The sequence below is a fragment of the Myotis myotis genome, unplaced genomic scaffold (genome assembly GCF_014108235.1).
Source record: "Myotis myotis isolate mMyoMyo1 unplaced genomic scaffold, mMyoMyo1.p scaffold_m19_p_5, whole genome shotgun sequence".
Taxonomy (NCBI): domain Eukaryota; kingdom Metazoa; phylum Chordata; class Mammalia; order Chiroptera; family Vespertilionidae; genus Myotis; species Myotis myotis.
Window position 1 is genome coordinate 104,420,286 of NW_023416357.1, and position 27,386 is coordinate 104,447,671.

At 57.8% G+C, this 27,386-nt stretch overlaps 4 protein-coding genes across 9 annotated transcripts; 1 reads left to right on the forward strand and 3 right to left on the reverse strand.

Moving 5' to 3' along the window:
- Nucleotides 1-745: 745 nt before the first annotated feature.
- On the reverse strand, nucleotides 746-8,692 carry ZNF668 (zinc finger protein 668). Of its 2 annotated transcripts, none has more exons than XM_036309012.1 (3): nucleotides 8,567-8,692; nucleotides 2,748-3,413; nucleotides 746-2,184 (listed from the first exon to the last, which is right to left on the reverse strand). In XM_036309012.1, the coding sequence occupies exons 2-3, from the start codon at nucleotides 3,392-3,394 to the stop codon at nucleotides 972-974; spliced, it is 1,860 nt and encodes a 619-aa protein (XP_036164905.1). In that variant the 5' UTR covers nucleotides 3,395-3,413; nucleotides 8,567-8,692; the 3' UTR covers nucleotides 746-971. The 2 variants fall into 2 exon arrangements, with proteins under 2 accessions (XP_036164905.1, XP_036164906.1); XM_036309013.1 differs by lacking the exon at nucleotides 8,567-8,692 and adding an exon at nucleotides 3,752-8,403.
- ZNF646 (zinc finger protein 646) lies at nucleotides 8,353-18,214 on the forward strand. 3 transcript variants are annotated; one of them, XM_036309011.1, is made up of 2 exons: nucleotides 8,353-8,497; nucleotides 11,015-18,214. In XM_036309011.1, exon 2 carries the CDS (start codon nucleotides 11,095-11,097, stop codon nucleotides 16,408-16,410), a length of 5,316 nt encoding a protein of 1,771 aa, XP_036164904.1. In that variant the 5' UTR covers nucleotides 8,353-8,497; nucleotides 11,015-11,094; the 3' UTR covers nucleotides 16,411-18,214. The 3 variants fall into 3 exon arrangements, with proteins under 3 accessions (XP_036164904.1, XP_036164902.1, XP_036164903.1); XM_036309009.1 differs by lacking the exon at nucleotides 8,353-8,497 and adding an exon at nucleotides 9,260-9,599; XM_036309010.1 differs by lacking the exon at nucleotides 8,353-8,497 and adding an exon at nucleotides 9,611-9,936.
- A 121-nt stretch (nucleotides 18,215-18,335) lies between these two features.
- PRSS53 (serine protease 53) lies at nucleotides 18,336-23,171 on the reverse strand. Of its 2 annotated transcripts, XM_036309016.1 has the most exons (11): nucleotides 23,025-23,165; nucleotides 22,105-22,125; nucleotides 21,840-22,002; nucleotides 21,240-21,505; nucleotides 20,946-21,100; nucleotides 20,594-20,813; nucleotides 19,721-19,871; nucleotides 19,386-19,630; nucleotides 19,156-19,301; nucleotides 18,744-18,960; nucleotides 18,336-18,470 (listed from the first exon to the last, which is right to left on the reverse strand). In XM_036309016.1, exons 1-11 carry the CDS (start codon nucleotides 23,080-23,082, stop codon nucleotides 18,451-18,453), a joined length of 1,662 nt encoding a protein of 553 aa, XP_036164909.1. In that variant the 5' UTR covers nucleotides 23,083-23,165; the 3' UTR covers nucleotides 18,336-18,450. The 2 variants fall into 2 exon arrangements, with proteins under 2 accessions (XP_036164909.1, XP_036164908.1); XM_036309015.1 differs by having other exon boundaries at nucleotides 21,840-22,125; nucleotides 23,025-23,171.
- Nucleotides 23,172-24,449: 1,278 nt separating this feature from the next.
- Nucleotides 24,450-26,845, reverse strand: VKORC1 (vitamin K epoxide reductase complex subunit 1). 2 transcript variants are annotated; one of them, XM_036309017.1, is made up of 3 exons: nucleotides 26,526-26,845; nucleotides 25,342-25,451; nucleotides 24,450-24,903 (listed from the first exon to the last, which is right to left on the reverse strand). In XM_036309017.1, the coding sequence occupies exons 1-3, from the start codon at nucleotides 26,696-26,698 to the stop codon at nucleotides 24,695-24,697; spliced, it is 492 nt and encodes a 163-aa protein (XP_036164910.1). In that variant the 5' UTR covers nucleotides 26,699-26,845; the 3' UTR covers nucleotides 24,450-24,694. The 2 variants fall into 2 exon arrangements, with proteins under 2 accessions (XP_036164910.1, XP_036164911.1); XM_036309018.1 differs by lacking the exon at nucleotides 25,342-25,451.
- Nucleotides 26,846-27,386: the final 541 nt, after the last annotated feature.

Below are 27,386 nucleotides of genomic sequence, written 5' to 3' on the forward strand. Positions count from 1 at the left end.
GAGAGGGAAAGACATAGAGAAATATCAATGTGAGAGAAACACATCAATTGGTTGTCTCCTGCATGTGCCCCAATGAGGGCCCGGGCCAGAAAGAAGCCTGCAACCAAGGCATGTGCCCTTGACCAGAATTGAACCAGGGACCCTTCGGTCCACAGGCTAATGCTCTATCCAGTGAGCCAAACTGGCTAAGGCCAACATCTTTTAATGTCTTCCCATTTAGGTACATGGTATGTCTTATATCCTTCTGGAGAGAGCATTTTCTTCATATAGGTTCTCCCTGTTTCCTGTGAGGCTTCTTACTTTGTAGTTTATGGGTATTGTAATTGTAAAGGGGACCCCCTTTTTTTCAAGTATATCTTCCAATTTATTACTGCAGTGTATAAGGAATATACTAATTTTGGGCCTCAGTTTATTCTCTGTAAAAAGGATAGAAGAACTACTTAGTAAAAGGTTTCCATGGTTATATAAATATGGGATAAACAAAGCTAAATAGATTTGTTCATTGCGGGACTTATGAATGACTTTAACACACTTTTGATCAAGAATCCCCAAGAAAGGCACAGGGAATTTCCTGTACTTACTTGACCATGAAACCCTTTGTCACAAGGCATTCTAAAATATACTTTGAAAAAAATGCACCCAAAGACCCTTCTAGCTTCTAATCTGTCAATCTAGGAATCTGCAATGAACCTTATCTAATGCCCAAACTCCCTTCCAAACCCCAACTAGAACACAGGAGACAACCCAGGGTCAAAGTGAATGCTTTAATGTGTTACTCACAGAGCCATGCCTCTGAACAGCAGGTGCCCGCCTCCACTGTCCCCAGATCTCTGTTGGGAAGGTAAGCTGGCTACGGGGGGAGGGGGGGGGCAGGGATGTGGAGTCTAGAAGAGTAAGCTGGGCAAAGGGAGGTTCAGGAGGCACCTGTGGGGGTGGAACTCCTGGGAGTTCAGAGGGAAGGGCCATGGGCCTCAGGCTGGCCCCTCTTCAGGCATTCCTAGCAAAGCCACAAGGGGCTCGAGAGGTGTGGGGGTCTCCATGGGCACAGGGTGGGTGCGTTCGTGCTTTCGTAGGTCGCTGGCACTCAAGAAGGCCTTGGGGCAGTGGGGGCAGGTGTAGGGGCGCACAGAGCTGTGTGTGCGGCTGTGTTTGCGCAGCCCAGCCCGATCTGAAAAGCTCTTGCCACACTGGGTGCAGGGAAAGGGCCGGAGCTCGGGGTGTGAGCGCTCATGCCTTCGTTGCAACGTCAGCGTGGAGAACGTCTCCTTGCACTCCCGGCACGCAAACTGCGGAGGCTTCTCGTCCACCTCCTCACCCCCCACCTCGCCTGTGCCCTCCAAGGGACCAGGAGCCTCCCCCACCCCAGCATCTTGGCACTCCACGTGCTCCACCGTCATGCCCACCACTTGCCACTGGGTGGCCATCACACCGCCTGATTCTGGGGGCAGCCCTAGCAGCCCTGCTGGAGGGTCCCCGAGCCCTGCACCTGCCGCTGGGGCCACGGAGCCCTCGCCTGCCACGCTGACCGGCAGTGCGAGGCCCACCACCAGCTCCTGCGGCGGGGGAGCCCCGGTGGCCTCGCTACTTCGGTGGGTCCGCTCGTGCTTCCTCAGGCTGGAGGACACCACGAAGGACTTCCCGCAGGCGTTACAGTGGAAGGGGCGCTCACCGGAGTGCACTCGGCTGTGCTTGGTGAGGCTGGCTCTCTCGGCGAAGGCTCGTCCGCACTCCTCGCAGCGGAAGGGCCGCTGGCCCGAGTGCACCAGCGCATGGCGCTTAAGGTCCCAGGAAGCCACGAACGTCTTGTCACACTGCAGGCACTTGAAGGGCCGGTCGCCGGTGTGCACCCTGCGGTGCATGGCCAGGTCCGCCGGCTGCCGGAAGTCCTTGCCGCACTTCTCGCAGCGGTACGGCTTCACGCCCTCGTGCGCCCGCTGGTGGCGCCGAAAGCTCGAGGGGTCAGAGAACATGCGACCGCAGCGCGGGCACAGGAAGGGCTTCTCGCCAGAGTGCGTGCGCTCGTGGCTCTGGTAGGAGCTGAGCTGGGTGAAGCCCTTGCCACAGGCGGGGCAGCGGTAGGGCTTCTGTGCTGCGTGGATGCGCTGGTGGCACGTGAGCGAGGATGAACGCGAGAAGCTCTTCCCGCATTCGGAGCAGAGGAAGGGGCGCTCTCCGGTGTGGGACCTGCGGGAGTGTGGGGACGGCATGAAGGTGGCAGGCCCATCACCTGACCCTGCCGCCATCTGCACGGTTAAGTTAGGGGGCCCTAACATCCAGGGGGCCTTGGCCCAACCCCCTAAGACCAGAGCTGTACCCCAGAGTGAGAAACCTTCTGTTGGGGTATCTAGATCCCAGAAAAGACTCCTCTCTGCACCCAAAGCCCTAGACTTACCAGGTCCCATTCACAGAGCCTGTGCTCTACCGGAGACCCTATGAGTGACCCAACTTCAAGCCCTGCCCCTTTCCTGATGTCCAGGAACCCAGGCCTATCAGACCCCACTAGCATCCTCCAGGGCCCCATCCCAAATCAGTCTGCCCCGCCCCCTCAAGTCCGGTCCACCGACCAACCAACCCGACCAATCTGCTGCTTACCACCACCCATAGCTCCCTCCCACTCACCTTCCCATTGGCTCATTCTGCCCTTCAGACCCAGCCCAGGCCACGCTGGTCACAGAGCAGCCCCTGCTGCTCCCCGCCCCCCCCCCCCCCACACACACCCGCTCTTCCCAACCCCCTACCGCCCTCACCGCTCGTGGTTGCGCAGGTCCTTGAGCTCCGCGTAGGCCTTGCCGCAGCGCTCGCAGCCATAGGGCCGAAGGCCGGCGTGCGTGCGCCGGTGCTTGCGGAACACAGAAGGGTCCGCGAAGCTCTTGCCGCAGTCGGCGCAGGCGTAGGGCCGCTCGCCCGTATGGCCCCGCTGGTGGATCTTGAGCTTGGAGAGCGCGCCGTAGGCTTTGGGGCAGTGCGTGCAGCGGAAGGGCAGCTCGCCAGCGTGCGAGGCCAGGTGCACGCGCAGGCACACAGGCTGCATGAAGCGGCGGCCGCACTCGGGGCAAGGGAAGGGCTTTTCGCCCGTGTGGCTGCGCCCATGACTGCGCAGCTCCGGGGCTGTTTTGTAGGCCTTGGGGCACAGTGGGCATGCGTAAGGCCGAGGCTTGGCCGCTGCGCCTGACCCTTTGTCCCCGCCGGCATCCTCTGTTTTAGATTCCGTCTCTGGCTTCAGCTTCGCCTCCGCCACCTCCTCCGCGCAGTCTACAGGCCCATGTGTGGCAGCGTGGCGTGCTGCCCTGGGCGCATTTGGAAACGTCTTAGTACAGGACAGGCACTTGTAGCGGCGGCCCGAACGCTTGTAGCCGGGGCCTGGGGACCGGGCCTCCACAGTCTCCACCTCCATGGCCTCGATGGGCAAAGCTCTGTGAGAGAAGCAAAGTTAGACAGAAGCCACATCCCTCCGCCATTCTCCAAGGCCTCTCCTGTCACCAAAGCCCTCATGGGGCCTCAGTGGGAACCCCAACTTATCTGCACTTCCCACCCGGGAGGGCCACATCCTGCCTTCAAACATTCCGGCTCTAACAGTGTGCCCAAGTTTCCTCTCTGGTCTGCTCACTGATGCAGGAGTTGGACTGGGTGACTTCAGAAAGACGAAGGGAGGAGGCTCGGTTCATCAAAATGTCTGCCTGCCCTTGATTCCCCGGCCCGAGCTTTTCCAGACCCTGTGGCATTCCCAGAACACCCTGTCCCATCCTCTCACCATCCTCCTCCTTCAGCTCAGCCTCCAAGGCCTGTGCCAGGATGCAGGGTCCTATGCAAGGCTGCAGACATCGAGACTACCCAGATGGGGGTCTGGCCTGAACGTCTCCAAGTGCCCAGGAAAGGCAGAGGTAGGCCCAAGAGAGGGCAAAACCAGTGGGCTCGCTGTGGTGATTGGCACCGTCTGTCTGGAAGTGGAAGGCCCCAGCATATGCATTTTGTTTTTCCACTCTGGTGGGTTAGCTTTCAGAGGCAGCAACGGTCGCACAGAATTCTGGCCTTGCACCGCTATAAGGGACTCCACCCCAGACAGGAATCCTGGCCCACCCCTGCTCTGGAATCACTGTGGGCTCCTGCTCCCCTAGCTCTGGTCATAGGAAGCTCAGTCACTCTCAAGGCAGCTTGAACCATTGCTAGCAGTTAGAAGCCCCTGAGTCAAAATCAGTGTATCTGATCTGGCTTCCCGGGACACCCACTCTAGCGGAGGCCCCTTCATTCTCGGTTCAGAGCCAGACACCGTCCACACAGCTGCTCCTGTGGGTCATGGCCGGAAGGAAACAGGATTAACAGCTGCATTAGCCCTAACACCAGCTCATCCTCCCTGGGGGATGAAGGGAGAGGATTACGGCAGATCCACTTAAGGAGTGCGCAGCAGCAGCTGCTGGGGGCAGCCTGGGTGGGGGTGAGGATCTGCTATGGGAAAGGGAGGCTGGAGTGCCCAGAAGTGAGGTTGGGAGGTAGGGGGCCTGAGTTCTTTCTCGTGTTCCTTTCTAAGCCTGTTTCCCTGTCCGTACGCCTCGGGGCTTGGTGGCTTCTGCGTTACGGCCCGGGGAGGACACTGGAGCCCCGGAGTGAGTGGCACGGGCTGCATCTTTAGAGTCAGCACCCTTCTGCCCGGTGGGCCTGCCTCAGTCCCCACCCCTACACACACAGTCGGGTGTGCACAGGCAGCCAGCGTCTTCTCCCGGAAGCACTGTGTGACACTCAAGAACTTTCCATGGCTTCCAGCACGCCATGCAAGTTCCCAGGTCCTTCCTGGCTGTTACAAATCCCATCAATCCTGCCTTTGAGCCCCACTTCGCCCAGGAAGCTCGTCCTGCATCTCCGCTTTGGTTTCTGGCGCCAATCCCACTCAACGCTGTTCCACCATCACCTTGTTGTTTTTTTCACTTTTCCCACTAAATTCTGGGGCTGGAAAGTGAGTTAAAGGGTTTGAGGATCAACTTTCCAGGGGATCTCGAGTTTCCAGGGGATCTCTTCCTATCCCTGGATGAGGCACTCACTACCTCCTTTCAGACCATCTCTGGACAGCCTGACTGATAAAGTTTCTCTTTAATAAAAAAACCGATAGCTCACATTTACAAAGCACTTGCTAAATAACAGGCAGTATCCTAAGCTCTTTACATGTATTAACTCACTTCAATTTCCTGCCCGCACCATGAGAAAAGTACTATTATTATTCCCTTTTCACAGATAAGAGAACTGTGGCCCAGAGAAAAAAATGGCATTGTGCTAAATAACTAGCCCGTGGCCACACCTAGTAATCCGCAGCTGGGAGTTGAATCTAGCTGTTTCACTCGCCTTGAGTGGTTGGGTCCTTACTCAGTGATCTGGGCCCTCACAGTCTTGTCTGCCCCCTGGGCCGGCCCCACAGGGGCTGGACTCTGAGCTCAGGTTGCCCCTTTGTCTTCTCTTATCCCTGTAGAACCGCCGGAGACCAGAGCCAGTCCCTATATGTCTGCTTCCCTCTCAGAGGCAGGACCCATGGATTCTGACCTCTGGGCCTGTCTTCCTATCTGTGAGCCAGAAACCAGGTAGCTGGATGGGTAAACCACTCCTAAGGCACTGCCCAGGGGACAAGTGGCGGCACCAGGTTGGTCCCAGCAGGCACCCAGCTCCATGAAGAGCAGAGGGCCAGGTCGGCGAGGCCCCTGTCAAATTATCTCCTCGCTTCACCGTTCAGTGAGGACTCTCACCTACCACTCCCTACGGTGGGGTTCCTCCAAGTCAGGTCTGTGAGCCCCCGGTATGAGAATAACCATCCAGGGAGTGTGGGGCAGGACAGAAACTTTCCTGTGAACACACTTTCTGGGTCATTCCAATCAACACTCAACATTTAGGAACCAAAGACACATCCTTAAGTCTTCACAAGCTTTTAGGAGAAAGGCGTTTTTACTTTGCCTTGCTTTCAGAGGTGCAGATTACGCCCCAGAGGGAAAAACTTGCACCAGAACACACAGCTGTCAAGGAGCCCTGACTCAAACCGAGTCTTCAGGTCTCTGGGCCGGGCTCTTTCGCCAGCAGTCTTCATTTCCTGAAGACGTATTAGCCAAACCATGAGACTTTCCACTGTTCCAAGGGCAAAGACCAATATTCCTTTCATGGCCAGCAAGGCTTGAACCGTCTAACTCCTGCCTCCCTCAACTTCCATTCCTCTTCCCTGTCCCACTAAGCTCCACCCACACCTGCTCCCTTTCTTTACCTCAAAGAGCTAAATTCCTTCTTCCTTCAGGGCCTTTGCACACAGTACCCTCTGCGAGAACCACTCTCCCCCAAGGATCTTTGTGTAGCTATCTCTTTGGTTTTATTTGGGTCTCAGGTCCCTGTCACTTTCTCAAAGAAGGCTTTCCAGACCACCTTTCTGAAGGCTGTGGGCGCCCCTGCTGACCAGTCTCCTCCCCCCTCTTTAATTTCCGTTACGGTGCTCCCATGGATAGCGTTCCTTCTTGCAAGCTTAGCACCAGCCAGGTACCGTTCTGAGAATTTTACGTGTACTACTCAAGCTAAGTCTCACAACTGTGGTTCTCAACCTTCCTAATGCCGCGACCCTTTAACACAGTTCCTCATGTTGTGGTGACCCCCAACCATAAAATTATTTTCAGTGCAACTTCATAACTGCAATTTTGCTGCTGTTATGAATTGTAATGTAAATATCTGATATGCTATATGTGTTTTCCCATGGTCGCGGCCCACAGGTTGAGAACCGCTGGAGAAGTTTGTTACAGACTGAATGTGTGCATGCCTGCAAGCCAGGAAAAGAGTCCTCACCAGGAACTGGCCAGCACCTTGATCGTGGACTTCCCAGCCTCCAGGATTGTGAGAAATAAGTTTCTGTTGGTTAAGCCCCCCAGTCTGTGTTTTCGCTACGGTAGCCTGAACAGGCTAAGTTAAACAGACAAGGATACCGAGGCACACAGAAATGAAGCAGTGATAGTCATAGCCAGTATTCAAAGCTAGGTGGTCTGCCTCCCAAACTTCTGCTCTCCATCCCCTGATAGCACTTACACATTTTATGGCTTAGTGGTTAACTCTCTGTCTCCAGCACAAGAATCTAGGCTAGCGAAGAGCCGGGAGCCTTTCTTATTCTGTATCCACTACACCTAGAACTGTGACTAGCGCCCCAAAACAAACGCAAAGACTCAACCTCTGAGACACAGTTCAGACCCAGGCCTAGAGCCTCTGCCTTCCCCTCAGTAGGCATGTGTGAGACTGTCCATCAACAACTATTTATTAACTGGATTTCTCTGCTGTCCAAGTTCCCAAGGTCCAAATAGCATCAGGCCTGTTTCCCACACGGCTTCACCGCTCTAGTGAGGAAGGCTGTCTTTGCTTCCCTGCTGGCTTAGGAGAGGGATGAAGTCCTGCTGCCTGAACGGGAGTCAGAGGCTTCATTCCCAGAGAGTCTAGGCTAGGAGCCTGGGAGCTGGGATGAGGTGAGAAAGGAGCCACTTTTTATGGTCCCTGCAGCTCCGTCTCCATGTCTAAACATGTCACCCACAGGCCTCACAGACTCGGGGAGACGGCAGACGTGTAAGCATGAACAGTGCGTGCAGAGGTGAGAGTTAAGGATCTCCTAGGCCTCCAATCTGGTCAGTTCACAACCTAACCCCAACCCACGTTTCCAGCCTCAGCTCAGCGTGTTTCCCCCTCCCTGCAGCAACCTGAGCTCCAGCCACCATTCTCAAACTTCCCCACCTGGATGCATCTCCACCTGCACTGCCCTCTGCCTCGGTTTGCCTTCGCTCCTGGGAAAACTCTTTTGCATCCTTCCCATCAGTACCGGTTCCCCCAGTAACAGGCAGTAGAAGCAGGGGCGCCACGGCGCTCCAGGCCCGGGTCTTCTCCGAGGCAGGTGGGGGTTTGGAGAGCGCCAGGGCCTACCAGGCGCGCCGAGGAGCCGAGAGCTGCAGAAGCGCTGCGCTTCTCGCCCCCCGCAACCGTCTGTGTCTGCGCCCCCGCCAGACAGCCGCGCAGGCCAGGGCCCCGAGCTGCCTCGTCTCGGAATGAGCCCTGGGAAACGTGGCCTTGGAGAATGTGGCAAGGGGTGACAAAGAATGAGAGAATGAACAAATGAATGGGACCGAGAGCCGGGGCCGGACAAAGACCTGCAAAATGGCGTTCTCTAGGACCGCGGGAGGGGTGGCCAGGACCTCGGCCAGGGAGGGGGCCGCCGGCGCCGCGGCTCTCGCTAGGCGGGCGGCGCGCCAGGGACAAAAGCCCGCAACGTGGCGGGCTCTAGGACCCCCGGGCCCGCACCGCGCAAGGCGGGCAGCCGCGCCGGCGGAGCCCGGGCGTCCGCAGCAGCCGGCCCGTGAGGACAGCCGGTCCGCGAGGACAGCCGGCGGGTTCTAGGACCCGCTGGGCCCGGAGCGCGCCCGCGCCCTCCCGGGGCCGCACTCCTCCCGCCCCGCCTGCGCTGCTCCCGCCAGGCCAACCCCATCCGCCCTCGGCACCCACAGGGAAGCAGGTCCGTTCGGGTTTCGTCCGCGCTGGGGACGCCTGGGGGTCCCCGCGGCTTCCCGCCGGCGTTTCCTACCTGACGGACTTGGGCTGGCTCCGTGGCGTCCGCTACAGCTCGTCTCACCAACGGAGCCCCAGACTCTGCCAGGGAGGGGCCGGCGCTAGGACCCAGCGGGGGGGTGGGGGGGGAGGGCGGAGAGGCGGGACCGGCGGGCGGAAGTGGAAGGGAGCTTCACCGACTGGGAAGAAAGCGAAGCTCATCGAGGTGGCAGAGGACTAAATTGCAGGGGGGTCACTGTGGGTGCTAAGGGCAGGGGACGCCGGACAGGCTTACTATGTACACCGGGATCCTGCTAGTTCGGGGCCAGATCACCAACAACTATAAGCTGGGAGGACAGGCCATGATCAAGCTTGTAGTGCCTAAATCCTCATATTCCACCACATTTCCCTTCACAGCGAGGAGTGCATAAAGCTCCCTCCATCTATCTTGAGGAGTTTTTCAGGGAGCCCCACGAAAAGTGTCACCAAAGTACTGAGGTTATGGCTGCAGAGCCCTTTTTCCCTCATCCTCGCTCAGCCAAGATGCACCAGACCCGTGCTCGCTGCTCTTGCCGGAAGTGTGGCTAAGGTTATAAGAAACGACCTGCTCTTTGACCTGCGTGGGCGGGGCCAGAGGAGCGTTTGTAGCGACTTCTTGCTTGGCACCGGAAGTGTGTCTGTGTAGACCGGGTGCTTGGAGGCGGGTCAGGAAGTGTTCTCCAGGAGGAGGTTTCGCGGGGAAGCTTTTGCGGCTAGAACACTTCCTGTTTCCTAGTAACAATAGGAAGTGTCCGCGGAGCCGGGGGTACTCCTGGCTCGTGTCAGCTGCGCCCTTTTTACTCTACCTCCTTCCTTCTCCCGCTTCTCCCTTCCCTCTCCCCCTCCCCTCCCCACCCCCTGGGACCCCCTGGCGGAGTGTGCGTGTGTGGGAGCGCGAGAGCCCCCCACAGCCACCCCTTGGGGCGCACGGCTGCAGTTAGGGTGAGGGTCCCAGTGCGCAGGCGCGCTCCCGTTCGCGGTCCCCAACGGACGCACCCGCGGCGGGAACGAGAAGGGGCCACCCGTGTGAGGTAGGGGCCTTAAGAGGAAACCGGCCGAGAAGATGAGTGAGGCGAGAGGACTCGTTTGATCAGGAGCTCAAACGATCAAGACAGGGCATTCACTCTTGAGCGAAGGGGCTTTGAGAAGTGAGAGTTCGGGGAGCAGGTTCAGTGAGGGGGGGTTTAGTCGGCGATAGTTGTACTGGGGTCCAGCGGAAGTAAAGGATCCGTCGGAAAGCCCAGGTGATGGAGAAGGCACGGGGTCCTGCCATGGAGAGGGCAAGAGCTTTGGGAAGGAGGTTGCCTGCATCAGTGGGTTTGCTCGTGTGTATCCTGGGACAGCAGGCATTGCCGTGTGTTGCGGGGAGTAAGTGACACAATGGATATTCTTTATTTAGCACAGTGTTCGATCCGCGGTAATGCTCAATTAGCATGCATTGCTGTCATCAGTATTATGAGAGGAGGTAGAAGAAGAACAGAAGGGCAGCAGCGAGGCTATAGCGAGGAGGTGTCAGAAGGAAAAAGGTAGAGAGGGTGAAGAACGACCAGAAATGGGATGGAATTTCCGTGATGGGGGATAGTTTGGGTTCAGGGGAAGTAGGTGAAAGAAGCGGCCAAGAAAGTCTTTTAGAAAGGAGACTTTGTGACCGTGAAAGGAATAGGGGACGTGGGGGCACAAGCCAGCCCCTTCTCTGAGGGCGGCCCTGACTTCATCTCTCAGGCCCTCCTCTGTCAGCTGGAGAAAGACTGCTCTTTCAGTGCCTCTGGGCTACTCTGCTTAGCTGAGGGGTAAGGACTGGACATCTCTTGTTCAGAGCCCTAGAAAAGGTTCAGGTTTCCTTTTAAGATGTCACAGGAGATAACGTTGTTTGTTTCAGAATCATAGAGAGAAGGTTAGGGGCAGTAAGACCTTTTGGATTTGGTCTGAAGAACAGGTTAATAGGTCTGCGATCAGAAGGCAGTTACATCCCTCTAGACCAGCGGTTCTCAACCTGTGGGTCGCGACCGCTTTGGGGGTCAAACGACCCTTTTACAGGGGTTGCCTAAGACCATCGGAAAACACATATATAATTATATATTGTTTTTGTGATTAATCACTATGCTTTAATTATGTTCAATTTGTAATAATGAAATTGCGGGTCACCACAACATGAGGAACTATTAAAGGGTCACGGCATTAGGAAGGTTGAGAACCACTGCTCTAGACTTTCCCTATCTCTACCTCTAGGGATGAGTTAGGCCCAGGGAAGCTCCCACATCTGGGGAGTTTGTGTACAGAGTTGCCTTACCTGATGGTGCTTCCAGATTAGATCCAGTAGGAAGCAGGTCCCTGGGCATTGCTGCGTGGGGAACCTCTCTGTGACCTCTGGTGAACTTGTTGCTTATACAGCCAAGAGATAAAGTTAATTCAGGCCTTCCTTCTCACCACTGCCCTTTCTTCCTAGGCTTTGGGCACCACCAGAAGAAGATGCCTCTGCCACCTGCCTGCTCCTCCTGACCCTCCAGGTTTCTGCCACACTGCCCCATGGAGGATGTGCCCACCTCACTCAGCTGCTGTGACTGTCAGCACCATTTTCCTAGTGTCCTGGAACTGTCAAAACACCGTGAACTGCTCCATCCATCCTCCGGCCAGGACAGTGAGGAGGCTGATAATATCCCTCCGCCCTACCGCTGTCAGCAGTGTGGGCAGGGCTACCGTCACCCAGGAAGCTTGGTCAACCACCACTGTACCCATGAAACTGGCCTTTTCCCCTGTACCAGCTGTGGCAAGAACTTCATCAATCCCATGGCCCTCAAGAGCCACATGAGGACTCATGCTCTTGAGGGAAGCCCCAAGGAAGCCACTCCACGCCTCCAGGGGGAGACAGTGTCCACTGACTCTTGGGGCCAGAGGTTTGGCCATGGGGAAAGCTGGGAGAATCAGAAAAAACATGCCGAAGAGACACCTGGCTGTGAATCTGGGCCTGACCCCGGGGCAGCTCTGGACACCTGGGAAGATCCACCCATCAGACAAAGACAAGACTGGGAAAGCCAGCCAAATCCTGAGGAGGGTGCGGAGGGCTGGGGATCCATCACCAACTCTGCCAGGGCCCCACTGCTCTCCACTCCAGCCAGCAGCCTCCTTAGCAACTTGGAACAGTATTTGGCTGAGTCAGTGGTGAATTTCACGGAGGGTCAGGAGCCCACCCAGTCCTCTCCTGCAGAGGAGGAACGGCGGTACAAGTGTGGTCAGTGTGGCAAGACTTATAAGCACGCGGGGAGCCTCACCAACCACCGCCAGAGCCACACCGTGGGCATCTACCCTTGTACCATTTGCTTTAAGGAGTTCTCTAACCTCATGGCTCTGAAGAACCACTCCCGACTCCATGCCCAATATCGGCCTTACCAATGTCCTCACTGCCCCCGTGCCTTTCGGCTGCCCCAAGACCTGCTGGAACACCAGCAATCCCATGAGGGAGAAAGACAGGAGCAGCTGTGGGAAGAGAAAGGGATGCCCACCACCAATGGGCACACAGACGAGAGCAGCTGGGATCAGCTCCCTAGTACACCGATGCTGAACGGCTCTGGGGAACTCAGCGTCTCTGGGGAGCTAGAGGACAGTGGGCTGGAGGAGTACCGACCTTTCCGCTGTGGGGACTGTGGCCGTACTTACCGCCATGCTGGGAGCCTTATCAACCATCGCAAGAGTCACCAGACAGGTGTCTATCCTTGCTCCATCTGTTCCAAGCAGCTGTACAATGCAGCTGCTCTCAAAAACCATGTGCGGGCTCATCACAGACCCCGGCAAGGAGCTACAGAGGATGGGCAGCCATCCGAGCTGCCACCTCCTTTGCCTCTGACGGAGACCACCCACAAAGAGAGAGAGGTTCCCACCGCCACCCTGGACCACCGCCCCTATAAGTGCAATGAATGTGGTCGGGCTTACCGCCACCGGGGGAGCTTAGTGAACCACCGCCACAGCCATCAGACAGGAGAGTACCAGTGCTCGCTCTGTCCCCGCAAGTACCCCAACCTTATGGCCCTGCGCAACCACGTGCGGGTCCACTGCAAGTCCGCTCGCCGCAGCACAGGCCCAGGGGCTGAAGGTCCCCCCAGCCAACTCAAGGTGGAGTCTGACTCAGTGGGAGCAAAGGCAGCCCCATGTACAGATCAAGGGACCGGGTGCAAACAAGAAGAGAAGGCCACTGATGTCCCCCCAGTAGCAGATACGACAGCACCACAGATACGCGACACGCATGGGATGCTCTTTGAAGATCCTGAGAGCCGTGAGCATCACAGCCGGACCCAGGGAGAAGGGGGGAATAGCAGGACAGAGGCCAGGGTGTCACCTCCTCGGGCATTTGCCTGCCGGGACTGTGGAAAGAGCTATCGCCACTCAGGCAGCCTTATCAACCACAGGCAGACCCATCAGACAGGGGACTTCAGCTGCGGGGCCTGCACCAAGCACTTCCACACCATGGCTGCCATGAAGAACCATTTACGACGCCACAGTCGGCGGCGGAGCAGGCGGCCCTGGAGGCGGACTGGCAGTGCTGGGGGTGGGGGAGAAGCCCAACTCCCTTCAGGTGGGAACTGGGCCCAGGAGTTGGTAGAAGACAAGGAGGGCCTGGACTGTCCCCAGGGCCCCTCAGAGGAAAGTCCTAGTGGAGCCGAAAGCAACTTGGAAAGTGATGGGGGCTCTTTGCAGGCTCATGCTGAAAGAGACAAATGTGAGCCTGAAAGGGATGAGGCCTGTTTCCAGGGTGATAAAGGGAGCAGAGGTCCTGAGGAAGGACTAGACAGGAAGGAGGCCTGCTTTCTTGACAACTTGGAAATGCCAGGTGATGAGGAAAGCAATGGGACACGCTTCTGTGATGGCCTCCCTGGGGTGGATGAAGAGCAGAAACCAGCCACTGGCCAGCCCAGCTCTTCCCACTCGATTGAAGCTGTCACTAGCTGGCAGGCTGAGGTCTCCCACACATGTTCTGACTGTGGGCATTCGTTCCCCCATGCCACTGGCCTGCTGAGCCACAGGCCCTGCCACCCACCAGACATCTATCAGTGCTCCCTCTGCCCGAAGGAGTTTGACTCTCTGCCTGCCCTGCGCAGCCACTTCCAGAACCACAGGCCTGGGGAGGCAGCCCCAGCACAGCCTTTCCTCTGCTGCCTCTGTGGCATGATCTTCCCTGGGCGGGCTGGCTACAGGCTTCACCGGCGCCAGGCTCATGACTCCTCTGGACTGACTGAGGGCTCGGAGGAGGAGGGGGAAGATGAAGCAGCAGCAGTGGCAGCCTCCACCCATAGTACCCCACTACAGCTCTCAGAAACAGAGCTGTTGAATCAGCTGCAGCGTGAGGTGGAAGCATTGGATGGAGCCGGTTATGGGCACATCTGTGGGTGCTGTGGTCAAACCTATGATGACCTAGGGAGCCTGGAGCGTCACCACCAAAATCGGAGTTCTGGGGACACGACAGAGAAGGCTCCGAACCACTTGGGAGAGTCGGGTGATAACACGGAAACGGTTGCAGATGGCGTCTTTGAGGGCACAGTGACTTCTCTCCCTGCAGAAGGTGGAGACACACAGTCTGGAGAGGGAGTAGGTGCTCGGGTTGCAGACAGCCTCTGCGTGCAGGGCGGGGAAAGTTCCCTGGAGGATCAGCCCCGCCCCTTCCGCTGCAATCAGTGCGGCAAAACCTATCGCCATGGGGGCAGCCTAGTGAACCATCGCAAGATCCACCAGACTGGAGACTACATCTGCCCTGTCTGCTCCCGCTGCTACCCCAACCTGGCTGCCTACCGCAATCACCTGCGAAACCACCCACGCTGCAAAGGCTCTGAGCCCCAGGTGGGGCCCGCCCCACAGGCCGGAGGCGGCAGTGAGCCCCAGAACGTGGCAGAGGAGGGGCTGGGGCAGGCGGAAGTGGAGAAGCTCCAGGAGGAAATTAAAATAGAGCCCCCAGAGGAGGTGGCAAGGGTGAAAGAAGAGCCATGGAAGGAGCCCACTCTGCAGGGGGAGGAGATGGGGCTGAGGTTGGAGACTGCGGAGAAGGGCTGCCAGACCGAGGCCAGTTCTGAGCGGCCCTTCAGCTGCGAGGTATGTGGCCGGTCATACAAGCACGCCGGCAGCCTCATTAACCACCGGCAGAGCCACCAGACCGGCCACTTTGGCTGCCAGGCCTGCTCCAAAGGCTTCTCGAACCTCATGTCCCTCAAGAACCACCGGCGCATCCATGCAGATCCCCGGCGTTTCCGCTGCGGGGACTGTGGGAAGGCGTTCCGCCTGCGGAAACAGCTGGCTAACCACCAGCGGATCCACCTCGAGCGAGGTGGCGGTGGGGGCACCCGAAAACTGGCTCGGGAAGATTGGCCCTTCCGGTGTGGGCAGTGTGGGCGGAACTACCGCCATGCCGGCAGCCTCCTGAACCACCAGTGCAGCCCTGAGACGGGCCCGTACAGCTGCCCCACCTGTCCCAAGACCTACTCCAACCTCGTGGCCTTGAAGGACCACCAGAAGCTACACGCAGAGAGCCGGCGGCGGCGAGCAGGGCGGGCCCGGCGGGCAGCTGTCCGCTGCGCCCTCTGTGGCCAGGGCTTCCCGGGCCGGGGTTCTCTGGAGCGGCACTTGCGAGAGCATGAGGAGGAGACCAAAAGTGGTCAGGGAGGTCCTGGTGGCACAGAGGGCAGCAAGGGGAACCTCGCTGATGACAAGGGACTAGAGGACAGATCTGGTGGTACTGAGTCAGTTCCCCAGCTGCAGTGTGGAGCCATGAGGCCAGGGGAGCAGAGTCATAGCCCCAGCAGGTCAGCAGGTTCAGAAGCCACAGAGCCAGTATCCTGGGGCATGGGGCAAACGGATGGATGGCAAGGAGATAGGGGACCGGTGAATCATGATGGAGATTGGGTTCCTCGGGGTCATGTACTGACCAAGCCAGAAGACGAGTCAGCAGACAGTGTCCCCATAAGTTCTTGCCACCTTGGCAACAGCCAGCCCAATGGACCTGGTCATGTGGACAGCTGGGACAATAGAGACAGCACCCCTCAGCTCCAACCAGAGAGCCACCCCTTTTCCTGCTGCCGTTGTGGTAAGACCTGCCAGTCGGAAGGCCCCTTGAACCACCACACCCATAAGGCAGACTGCCACTATTGCCTGCTCTGCTCCAAGGAGTTCCTGAATCCTGTGGCCACTGAGAGTCACTGCCACAACCACGGATCTTCCCAGACCTTTGCCTGCCGTGACTGTGGCAAAACCTTTCCGTTCCAACATGAACTAGCCAGCCACCTGCAAACTCATGCCAAGGGCCTCAGTCAGGTACCACCCCAAATAGAGGAAGCCAGAGGCCCCAAAGCTGGGACTGTGGAGGACGAGGTAGATGTTGCTGGGCAAGGGAAAGCCCAGAAGGCCCCAACAGATCCCCCCCGGGCCCCAGGAGAGAATACTGAGAGAGCTAAAGAAGGGCAGGGAGTGAAGTCCACAGTGGCTGAAGATGAGGACCGGCCCTTCCGCTGTGCCCAGTGTGGGCGTTCATACCGCCACGCTGGTAGCTTGTTGAACCACCAGAAGGCCCACACCACTGGACTCTATCCTTGCTCCCTCTGTCCCAAACTTCTACCCAACCTGCTTTCTCTTAAGAACCATGGCAGGACCCACACGGACCCCAAACGCCATCGCTGCAGCATCTGTGGCAAGGCCTTCCGGACAGCTGCCCGGCTGGAGGGCCACGGGCGGGTCCATGCACCCCAGGAGGGGCCCTTCACCTGCCCCCATTGTCCCCGCCATTTCCGCCGCCACATCAGCTTTCTGCAGCACCAGCAGCAGCACCAGGAGGAACAGACAGTGGCCAACTCTGGTACGGGGATATGAATGGGCAGAGGATTGAAGGATCCCAGAGGAGGTGGGCATACAGTGGAGGGCAAAATCTGGCCCCAAGGTAGTGGGGAAGCAAGGAGTGAGAGGAAAGGGTCCTATGGGTCCCAGAGGTGACCAGAAGCTTGGGTATGGAATGAGAAAACTAGTTTGAAGATGCTGCCCTTTGAGCGGCCTAGGCCTGAACCCCTGGGTCAGGTAAATAGATAGCATGGTGGGGCGGGATAAGGAGTGGGCAGGGGCAGAGGCCACTGCCTGGGCTCCTCTGCCGTGCCTGAGCCAAAGAGGAGTCTTCGTTTTGGGAGGGAAGGCAGCTGGGTACCATCTGGCTGCTACATCTGGAAACCCTGATCCAGCCAGTAATGACTCCCAGGGGAAAAGATGATCTAGGTTCTGCTCTTCCCTAGAGTAGGCAGGGAGTCAGGGAATGAGGAATGGGCTGAGGGAGGCACCCCCAGACTGGACTTTGTGGCTTCAGTGCTGACTTGGCCAGAGAACTAGGCCGCTGAAGGCCCCCAGCTCCCTGTCCCTGTTTGCCTGCATCTGGTCTCTGCTCCCCTCCGCTTTTCTTGGAAGCTAGACCTTTGGTCCTTTCCTACCAGTATTGCCCCACGTCTCTTCTCTTTATTCAGCCCTTTTCTCTATCTGCTGTGTATGCTTTTTAGGATCCAACCAAACCACCCTTTCTACCTGCACACCCCCTACCGCCAGCACACCTTTAACTGGAGGGCTGAGTCACAGATGATAGTTCCTTTGAAGCCAGGCCCAGCTGTAGTAACAACAATCATTAGCCCTATCACCCTTCTCTATCGGGGAATCTCCACGGAGTCACCTCCACCCAGCCAAGCTGGGAGATGAGCTGGAAGAGTGGGACAGCCTATTCCCCCAGCAAGCGCTGGCTTGCTCGCTTCGCCTCTAGAGATCTCCCAGAACCCACTCCACTTTGTGGCCACCAAGGATGGGTGCCCTGAGATGGCGGGCCCTTGACCAGAAATTGTCAGGGAAGGAGGGGGTGGTGGCTGAGAGTCCCCTAAGAGAGCTGATGAGATGGCGTTCAAGGTGAGAGATTTCTTGTAACCTTAAGGGAACGAGTGAGGAGCCAGTTAGCCAAGCCTGGGAAACCCAGTGGAAGTCTTAGGGCGACAGGGCTCTCCTACAGGTTCCTCGGGCCATGGGCAGGGCTGGGGAGGGGAGTACAAGCTGTATGGAGTGTGCCCCCTCAGTCAGTACCTTCTCTCTCCCCAGGAGCCTCAAAGGCACCAGCAGCAGGCCTGTCATTGCCCCCTCCACCTACCCCCACGACCCCACTTCTGGACCCTTCACCCCAGTGGCCTGCAGATCTCAGCTTCTCCCTCTGAACTTCAATTCTCCAAAGATCAATACAGGGCAAGAGTGCAGGTTGCAGGGAAAGGTTTGACCTCCATGTTCTACTCAGGAGTAGTTTGGGCATCCCCATCTCTCCTCTCCCCTGGCTTCTTTCCCATGTCCCTGTCCGTGAAGGGCCTCTTTCCCCAGCCTTGGTCACCATGCAATTCATTATGCTCGTCCTACAAGAAACCTGGTGCCAGGGTCTCCGGGATGCGGGGCCACCCTCACCCACCAGATTCCAGTACCAGGGAGGCAGATTCAGAGAGAGCCAGGGATAGGAATGTTGCCTGTGGAGGGGGGAAGGGGGGCTTTTGCTACAATTTGTAACTTATTTTCTAAAGTCTATTTTGTAACAATTTATTTAAGTTTAAAAAAAGGAAAATTGCACCACCATTCCCCTTCCCCCCCGCCAAAAAAGAAAATTTTCCAAGAATGTGGCTGGTGTGGTTATATGTGAGCGATGAAGAGGGGAAAGCGGACGCCTGCGTCGACAGCAGAGCTGAGAGCGGGAGCATCTACAGGTGGCAAGTCCCTGTCCTGCAGGGGGGAGGCGGGGCAGCTGCCAATCCACTGGGCTCTGGGGCCTGCCCAGTTGCTGGAATTGTGTGGGTGGGGGGAATGGAGAGGGGCAGAAGCAGTGATGTGTTTGCAGCATCCCAGAGCTACCTGTCAGCAGTCAGCTGGTTGGCCTGTGGGAGAGGAAGAGGTGGGTGGTGGCCTCGTCCTCACACTCTCCTGGAAGGAGGAGGAAGGAGGTGCCACACAGCCCCCACGGGGGATGAGAAAACAGGTTCAGAGGTTGAGAGGCCTGTTCCAAGTCACACGATGACAGAATTTGAATCCAGATGGGTCTGTCTACCGCTCCACCCCACTCAGGGTATCTAGAGGTGACTCAGATCAGATCTTACAGAGAGAGGGGTCTGGAGAGGGAAGAGTCAGCAGAAGGCCCCAGGGCCACATACTCATATTGGCCAGGCAGCTTCCGGGCTCGGGCTCGGGCTCGGGCTCCTTGGAGAAGTAGACCTGCCAGTCCAAACTGCTGACCCAGTTCTCGTAGGTGGGGAGCGCTGTGAAGACTGCAGGCCGCGCGGGGCCCTGGCAGGCATCGCCAAAGCTGTGTAGCCCAGCCAGGAACCATGTGCCCCTCACCTCAAGCACCAGTGGTGCCCCAGACAGGCCCTGCCAGGGTCAGTGACACTGGGTGACTTCCTCTTACCCCTAAGCAGTTGTGAGGGGCAGAAGGGGCTAGGGGCAGAAAGGCTGAACTTGAGATGAGGGGCAGGACGGGAGGCCAACCCCGGCGGGCCTGTACATGAGCTGCAGGCTGAGGATGCCAGGGGACTGTGGGGTAAGGTTTGGGGGACTGGAGCTTACCTCACAGCGGGGCGGCTCACCCACAACACTGGTGCACACCATCTCTGGCAGAATAGGGGTGCCATCGCTCCCGAGGGCAGTATGCAGCCGGCCGCAGGCCCTAGGCCCCAGGAGGGTGACAGGCACTGTCTGAGGGGAGCTGGTGCCTGTGGTGGGGGGAGGGAAAGACCCGACTGCCCCAGTGGCCTCGAGGCTGGATGGAGAGCTGCCGCTGGCCCGGTCCTACATACCTGCTCCTTGGCGGGCCAGCCCCAAGACCCAGCCACGTTCCCCATCGGGCAGGCGGTGGTCAGCATAGGGCAGGCAGAGGGGCCGCAGGCTGGGGCCTAATGTCACCGGCTGGGCCAGCAACAGCAGGGCCACATCGTAGCCCCCCTCGGGGTGGGTGTAAGCCCCATGCAGGATGAGTTGCTTGAGGCTGTGCTCCTCTGGTCCGGCCGCCAGCCTTACGCTCCATTCCTCTGGGCTCTGCCGCCTGTGCAGAGACAGCACTGACAGCATTGGGCGGCGGGGGGCGGGAGGGTGGGGTAGGGGGGTGTACAAAGGTGAGGGAGACAGGGCTCACCCAATGAAGCAGTGGGCTGCAGTCAGCACCACCTCCTCTGACACCAGGGCTCCGCCACAGGCCAGCTTCCCCTGGTGCTTCAGCCTGGCATCCCAGGGCCATGGGGAGGGGGCTTCTGCCTGGGGACCTTCTCCCCTCAAGGATCCGCAGGCTGAAACGGATGGATTACCAACTGCCTTCTTGCTAAGTGCTTCCCACATACTATCTAATCCTCACAACGACCTTTTAAGTTGAATTTTGTTACCCCTGTAACCAAAGTTCCCGAAAGGTTAAGTGACTTTCTAGCTCAATAACTACAGGTAAGTAGCAGATTTGATATTCAAAAGCCAGGGCCTAAGCTTTGAACTGATGGTCCAGCCTCAAGGGAGTGGCCTGCTCATCATCCCTCCGCCCCACCTGTCTGCACCCCTCCGGGCTTGGACTGGCTCCAGCATTCCTGGCTCACTCAGGCTTCTCTTACCATCAAGACATAGCTTCCGTCCCAGGAATTATTTTGCATGCAATTTGTGTGTTAATCACTTACGCTAGAATTCTGAGTGGCAGCCCTGCCCTGTCGAGTCTCACTGGGTCCTTGCTTGGAAACGTGCAGCAAGGCCCCAAAACCTTCAGCTAGATCACAGGTCCCTCTTACCTAACTCCAAACCCAGAAAGTTCTGGAACATCTCAGCCCTAAATGGGGCTGTTCCCATCCTAGGGACTCAGGGGTGGGCCTTAAAATCCCCCTAGTTAGCATATGGCAGTTTGTGGATGCCCTGTATCAATTCTCTATTGCAAACTGAAATTTATTTCACTGTGGCTTCCACCTGCTGCCCAGGAGTCCTCACAAGCCTGGTTGTCCCCACATATCACACTCTTAACAGCCTCTGCGCGTACCTACACAGCTGTCCTCATCACTGAGCTGCACGGCCTCTGGGTTCTGGGCCAGAAAGGCTGCGCCCCCAGCGCGGGCCTGCAGCCAGGAGCTGTGGGCAGCCGTGTCAGTCAGCAGCACGGGAGTGTCTTCCTGGGCACAGCTGGACGTGAAGCTGATGATCCCAGCCTGAACCCAGTGTCCATCAGGCTCATGGCACAGCACGGGGCCCCCAGAATCTCCCTGGAGCAGGCAATGGAGTCAAGGACAGACACCTGAGCCCAGCCCTGGGCAGACATCCTCTGCAGCCCTTCCACCCATCCCTGCGCCAGGCCCCCTCCCCTCTGCTTCCTTCCCCTCTCCTCCCCTTCAGACCTGGCAGGGCCCCTGCACCCCGGGCTGGGCACCCCCACACAGCATCCCAGGCCGGGCCGGGCTGGCCAGCAGCCGCTGGTGCAGCCTGTTGTAGAGACAGTTACACGTGGGGCGGCTGATGAGACGCAGGCGCAGATTCCGTAGGATCCTGGGAGCTGGAAAAAGACGGGCTTGGGGCTGGAGTCTGGGCTCTGGGGAGCAAGGAGGACTAGAAGCAGAGACCGTTGCCAGCTGAGGCTGTGACTTTGGGCAAGAGGACTGCCTCTTTGGGCTTCAGGCTGGGGTAGCACTTACCATCACTAATGTCCTGGTCCCAGCCAGTGGCCCAGCAAGAGGTCCCAAAGGGGAAGCGATGGGCAGGTCTGGGCAAGCAGAGGGGTGTGTGGGCTGTGGGGTGGGCGAGCCGTAGCAGGGCCAGGTCTGAGCCCTGGCTGTAGTGGTTGTACGCCCTGGGCAGCTGCAGAGAAGTCACCCCAATCTCCTCAGCCCCGGGGCTCAGCCCCTCACGCTGCAGAGAGCCCAGAACAACTGACCAGGAGCTCAGGTCTGTCATTGCCGCTCTGGAAAGAGAGGGGTGAGGCCCAGGCATGGAGTGCAGAGGGGGACAGTGCACCAGGGAAGACCGAAGGTAGGTGAACGGACAAATACCATCTGTGGCTTTAAGCAAGGCCTTTCCTTCTCCCAACATGTTTCTCCTTTGTAAGGCTTCTGCCATGAAGGCTGTTAAGAGCAACTTGATAGTAAGAACCTGGCACATCGCAGAGTCTCAGTAAACAGTCCTTTGTTATTCTAAGGGCAGGGATCAGCACTGTGGAGTTTGGGGACACATCACCCACCCCCCCCCCCCCCCCCCGCCAAGGTCGGCAGCCCTGTCGGAGCCCAGCCACAACTCACTTTTCAAAGCAGTGGGCAGCCGTGAGGACCCAGGTGTCCGCCACCAGGGAGCCACTGCAGATGTGCACCCCCCGCCTCCGCACACTGGCCTGCCACGGCCACTCGCCAGGCCCTGTGCTGCCCTCCTGAGGGTCAGGGGGGCCAGGGCCGCGCTGCCCGCAGGCTGTGGAGAGAGGTGGGTCAGGAGAGCAGGCCCCCATCCTGTCCTCACGCAGGGTCCATCCAGACCCCGGGAAGGCCCAAGCCCCGTGTCCCCAGAGCTTACCACGCTGAGCTGCCTGAAGACCTGGGAAGAGAGAGACACGGGTGAGACTTGGGGGAGCCTTACCTGGCTGGCCCAGCTTTGGTGGAGGGGACAGGTTGGGGGATAGGCCCTGGGCCCTTGCCTATGACTCTGTGGCTACCTCACCAGCCCCTCCCAGAATGAAAATATTTATGTGTGGTCCAGGAACAGCTTTTATTGGAACCTACTCAGAGCATCTGCTCGGTAATTAACTCTCCTCCCTCAGCTGTGCTCAGCACCCAGGCCCGAGGAGCAGGGCCTGGGGTTCAGCTTGGGACCAGGCCAGCCCTCCTCCACGCTTCAGAACCCCAACTCCTGCCCCCGCCACTGAGTCAGGAGGCAGTCTGTGAGTGTGGAGAGCATTAGCTTAATTGTGCCCTCAGCCATGGAGGCCGAGGAGGAAGGATTAGAGGCCTGCGTCATGTCCACCCATTTTGACGACTCAGACTCCCCCACCTTTCCAGAAACTGTCAGACTCAACCAAAGAGTCTCCTGCCCTGCCTATTCCCCGTAATAGGCACACGCAGACACACCCACTGCACATCTGAGCCAGGAGAGAGGGGACAGAGGCAAAGCCTGGGAGGCTGAGGCTAAAGGCCTCAGAACTTGCCTAAGGTCTTGCTGGAGGTAGAGGAGCAGACAGGGGCACGGGGAACACACACAGGCGCTGACAGCCCTGCAGACAGACTCCTCCAGCCCAAGAATATCACACCCTTTTTGACACAGACAGACACACAGATGTCCCCCGATACAGCCAGACATGGCTGTATCACCACCGGCGGACTGACACCCCACAGGCAGTCTTCCTCACACGCACCAAGCTGCAGGGGCTGCTGGGCAGAGGGTGGCCCCTGAACCCCCACCATACCACTCCCCCACCCACTCAAACACAGGTGGCTCACCCTCTATGAGGACCACGGCTCCCAGGAGCAGCAGCCCTGGTCCCCAGCTCTGCCTCATGCTGCTCCGGGCCACTCTGCCACCTGAGCTGTGGTTCTCAGGCCACCGGGTCTCACTAGCTCCACCTCTGCTCCACCCCCAGGAGTTGGCCAGGAGTCAGGTGTCATTGCTTTTCCTGGGCTGGAAGGAAGCCAGTAGCTCCTGGTTCTGGGGCTGTGTGACCCTGGGCTATTCACCACCCCTCTCTGGGCCATGACCAAGAGCTCACAGACCGAGTTCAAAGGCCAGTTCCCCCGCGTACTACTGGAGTGACCTTGGACATTTAGCCGGCCTGTGCCTTGTCTGAAAAACTCAGAAAATGCCAATTTAAAAACACTTAGACCAGAGCCTGGCATAGATTCAACCTCTCCCAGCATGGAAGCTCTCTCCTGTAACTAAAGGACACCACGGTAAGCCCTCCTTGTTCTCACTTTTCAGTGTCCGCACCTCTCACCCAGGCCCAGGTCCAAGTGGACTTCACACACCTTCTCCCGTCTTGCTTCAGATAGTGAGTTCAGGGCTGACAGTCAAGGGGCCAGGGCTCTGCTACCAGCTAGCCGAGAGACTGGCAAATCTCAACGCCTCTCTGGGCCTGCCCCCTTCCCGGCAGGCAGGCAGGCAGGGGTACAGTCGTGCCCACCTTTCTCGCAGGTGTCGGAAGACTCGCTCAGGAGGGAGAACATTCAGGGTGCGTTCTTTTCCTGTTCTTGACGTCTAGCTCAGGCCAGCCCAGACTGTTCAGGAACCCTGACCCCAACACAGACGCTGCAGCCAGATGCCCCTGGTGGGTTAAAACCCCGAGGGCTTCCTAACCCCCTTCCAGACACTAGCTGTGTGATCTTAGGCAAATTACCTAGCTTCTCTGTGCCTCAGTTTCCTCATCAAGACAGGGATAATAATAGTACCTACCTCATAGAAATTGCCAGAAGGATTAAATGAGTTGACACATGTCATGGTCTTAAACAGTGCTTGGCATGCAGGTAAGTGCTCAGTACATATTAGGAAAAACAAATCAAAAACACAACCTGTCCCTGGCCCTTCAGAGCTGCCAAGACTGTCTTGGGGTGGTCGATAAGGCAGCCAGAAGGGTTAAGGTTACACTATAAGAACTTCCCAGCAGACATGCACAGAACCAGAGGGCAGCTTGTTCTTACAAGTGCGTGCGTGGCCCTCACAGGAGAGGAGGCCGGGCACCCGTGGGCAGCAGCGGGCTGCCAGCCTGTTTCCTGCGGCTGGGGGCGCCCCGGTCTTGCTGACTCCACATGAAGGCTGTGGAGAAGGAACTAACCACCCTTCCCAAGCAGAACCCCCACTCTCCCTCCAACTCCCATCCTTCCAGTCCCAGAGGAGGCAAGAGTTAGGGCCCGTGGCAGACAGGTGGCTCAGACTTAACCAATTTAAGAAATTTTATTGCTCAGAACCTTCCCTCCTGGGGCAAAGGCAGGAGCTTTGGAAATCAATCCTTGGGGACAGAGCCAGAGGCACCAGGTGGAGGAAAGAGTGTGGCACATTTGGTCCATTGTCCTGCATGGGGAGTATGGTGGAGGTGGGCTGTACACTCCTCTAGGACCCAGGCGTGCTCCCCTTTGGCAAAGCTGACACACCAAAGCAGAGCAAAGAGGTCAGTGAGGGCTCAGTGCCCCTTGACCTTGCCCTGCGGTCTCTGGACCTCCCGGACGCTGAGCACCATCAGGCCCACGTTGATGGCATAGGTGGTGATGCAAACAAAGCAGAAATCATGGAGCACAAAGAACAGGATCCAGGCCAGGTAGACGGAGCCGGCGAGAGACACCAGGGAGCTCAGCAGCAGCAGGGCAGACACCCAGCGGCCCCGGAGGCAACCTGCGAGGAAGAAAAGGGTCAAACATGGGCTTCAGGGACAAGCCACCTCTAGAAACTGCCACGACTTTGGTGCCACCCAGGCAGCAGGGGCTGCTGGGGAAATCTCTAACATCAGAGGGTCTGACAGGCCCCATCAAGGCCTTGGTTTTCCTCTCCGTGCAATGATCCCTGGGACCCAAATAGTGAATTTTCCTACTGAAACGTCATCCACATGAGACGAAAGACAAACAACCCTTAGATTCCCCCAGAAAAGAACTCCCGAGTCTTTCCAACAAAACTGGTGCCCTCGGAAGTGGTTAAGGGTCCTTCTGGCTCTGACACTTCCAAGACCAACTGAAAGGCTCCTATTAGTTCCCACCCCCGTCAGCTCTAAGAGCCCCGAGGTTGCAAGCAATGGGGCTGGAAAGGAAGGGCTGCCATGGGGGGCGGGCCAGTTACCTAACAACAGCTGCAGTGTGTAGAAGATGCATCCGAATATGCTGTTGGACTGATTGAAGACACTGTCTGGACCCAGCACTGCTTCCACCAGCCCGAAGCCCTGGCCCCACCTGGTGGAGGGGAAGGCCCAGGTGAGGAGTGTTGTCAACCCTGGGCCCTGTCCTGGAGGGGCGATTTCCCAGAAGCCACTTGACCCGGCTGGTGTGGCTCAATGGTTGAGCTTAGACCTATGATTCCTGGTCGGGGCACTTCCCGGATTGTGAGCTCACCCCCAAGAGGCAGATGACCCATGATTCTCTCTCATCACTGATGTTTCTATATCTGTCTCCATCCCTTCCTCTCCGAAATGAATTTAAATATATATATATTATATATATATATTATATAACATATATAATAATATACATATATATATTTGTTTATTTATTTAAATTGTATATATTTCTTTTTAAATAGAAGCCAGCCGGCTGTCCTCCTTCCCTATGTCGCCATTTCCCTACTCAGCTTGAGGCCAAGGGTCGATGACCTCCTGGTGAAGCTTCCCTTTGCCACGTCAGGACTCCATGTGTTTGCTCCTATCTTCCCCCATTCCCAGGCCAGGCCTGGCCAAGGTTCCCCCTTAGGCCCCTCTTTTCATCCTAGACCTCAATAATTCTAAGATGGCATGGTGGGAAATAACAGTTGACCTTGCTTTACAGTTACCAGAGACTGGGAATCCGGGGTAGAATCTCTCTGGCCTGGACCCCTAACTCTCCACCTCCCTGGCCGCCCACTGCCTCCTCTGTATTCGGTCATCCCACTGACCCCAGGCCCTCAAGCATAGCCAGACCTGGCCACCTTATCCCCAGGCACGGCCATCCTCATGACCAGCATGGGTCCCTACACATTACCTCCCCCTCCTGCCTGGTCACCGTTATTCCTTGGAATCCAGATCCACGAGCTACTCCCAAGAATAACCATAGTCCCCAGCAATATCTGCACACACACACCCCCTCCTCCCCCCGAATCCGGCCCCTCATTCCTTTCGGACACACCCGATTCGCTGGGCAGTGTCCCCTGGAGCAGCCGGTCCCCATGCATCTGCTCCAGAACCACCTGGCAACCTGGCCGCCATGCACACCTGGTCCCCACGCACCGCTCCCACGAACAGCCCGGTGCCCCAAGCCTTCCACTCCCACGCGCACCTGGAGGAGAAGACGCGCGAACAGCTGATGGCGGTGCCCACGTCGCAGAGGGCGCGGTAGTCCCGGTCCCGGGCGCGCGCCGCCTTCACGTGCAGCGCGTAGAGCGAGAGCACTAAGCCCGCGAGGCAGAGCGCCAGCCGCACCCACCCGGGGCTGCCCCACGTAGTGCCCATGTCTCGGCGTCCCGCCCGATGCGCCGGTCGAAAGAATCAGCCACGGAGCAGGGGCGGGGCAAGAGGTGGCCACACCCTCCCCGCCTGTCGACGCGAGCGCGGGCTGGCTCTCGCACTCCCGGACCCAACTGGGTTTTCCTAGGACCGGATAGGCTTGCTGGCGAGGTAGGGAAACGGCAAGGAATGCCGGGACTGGAAAACCCGATTAAAGGCCCTCACGGACTAGACGGCCCGCCAGGCATTCTAGGAGTTGTAGTCCCAGCGGCCGCAATGCCTCAAGGGAAATGGAGTCTGCGGCGTTTTAACAGGTACTTACGTATATCAATTACAGCTAACGGTATATAGCGGTTACTCTGTGACAAGCCCTGTTCTAAGCATTGGGACATCCAGGACCTAGAGACCAGCGGATCAGGAAATCCAGCGAGTGGTGCGATCCAATCAAGAACCAAGCATTTTCCCTAAAATTATTTCAGATACCATTAATACAACAATAGCCTTAGTTTGCTCCGCAATCCCTCCCTGCCTCACCAGCGCCCCCTGCCGGCCGGTCTCTCTTTCTCTCCTTAAATTCCCAGTTACCATCTCAGCACACCCTTGATGGTAACCTAACCTCTGGGCTATCCTGGCGCCCGCCTGGCTAACTCTGAGCCTGGGTCAATCCAACAGTCCCTCCTTTCGAGGCTTTCGG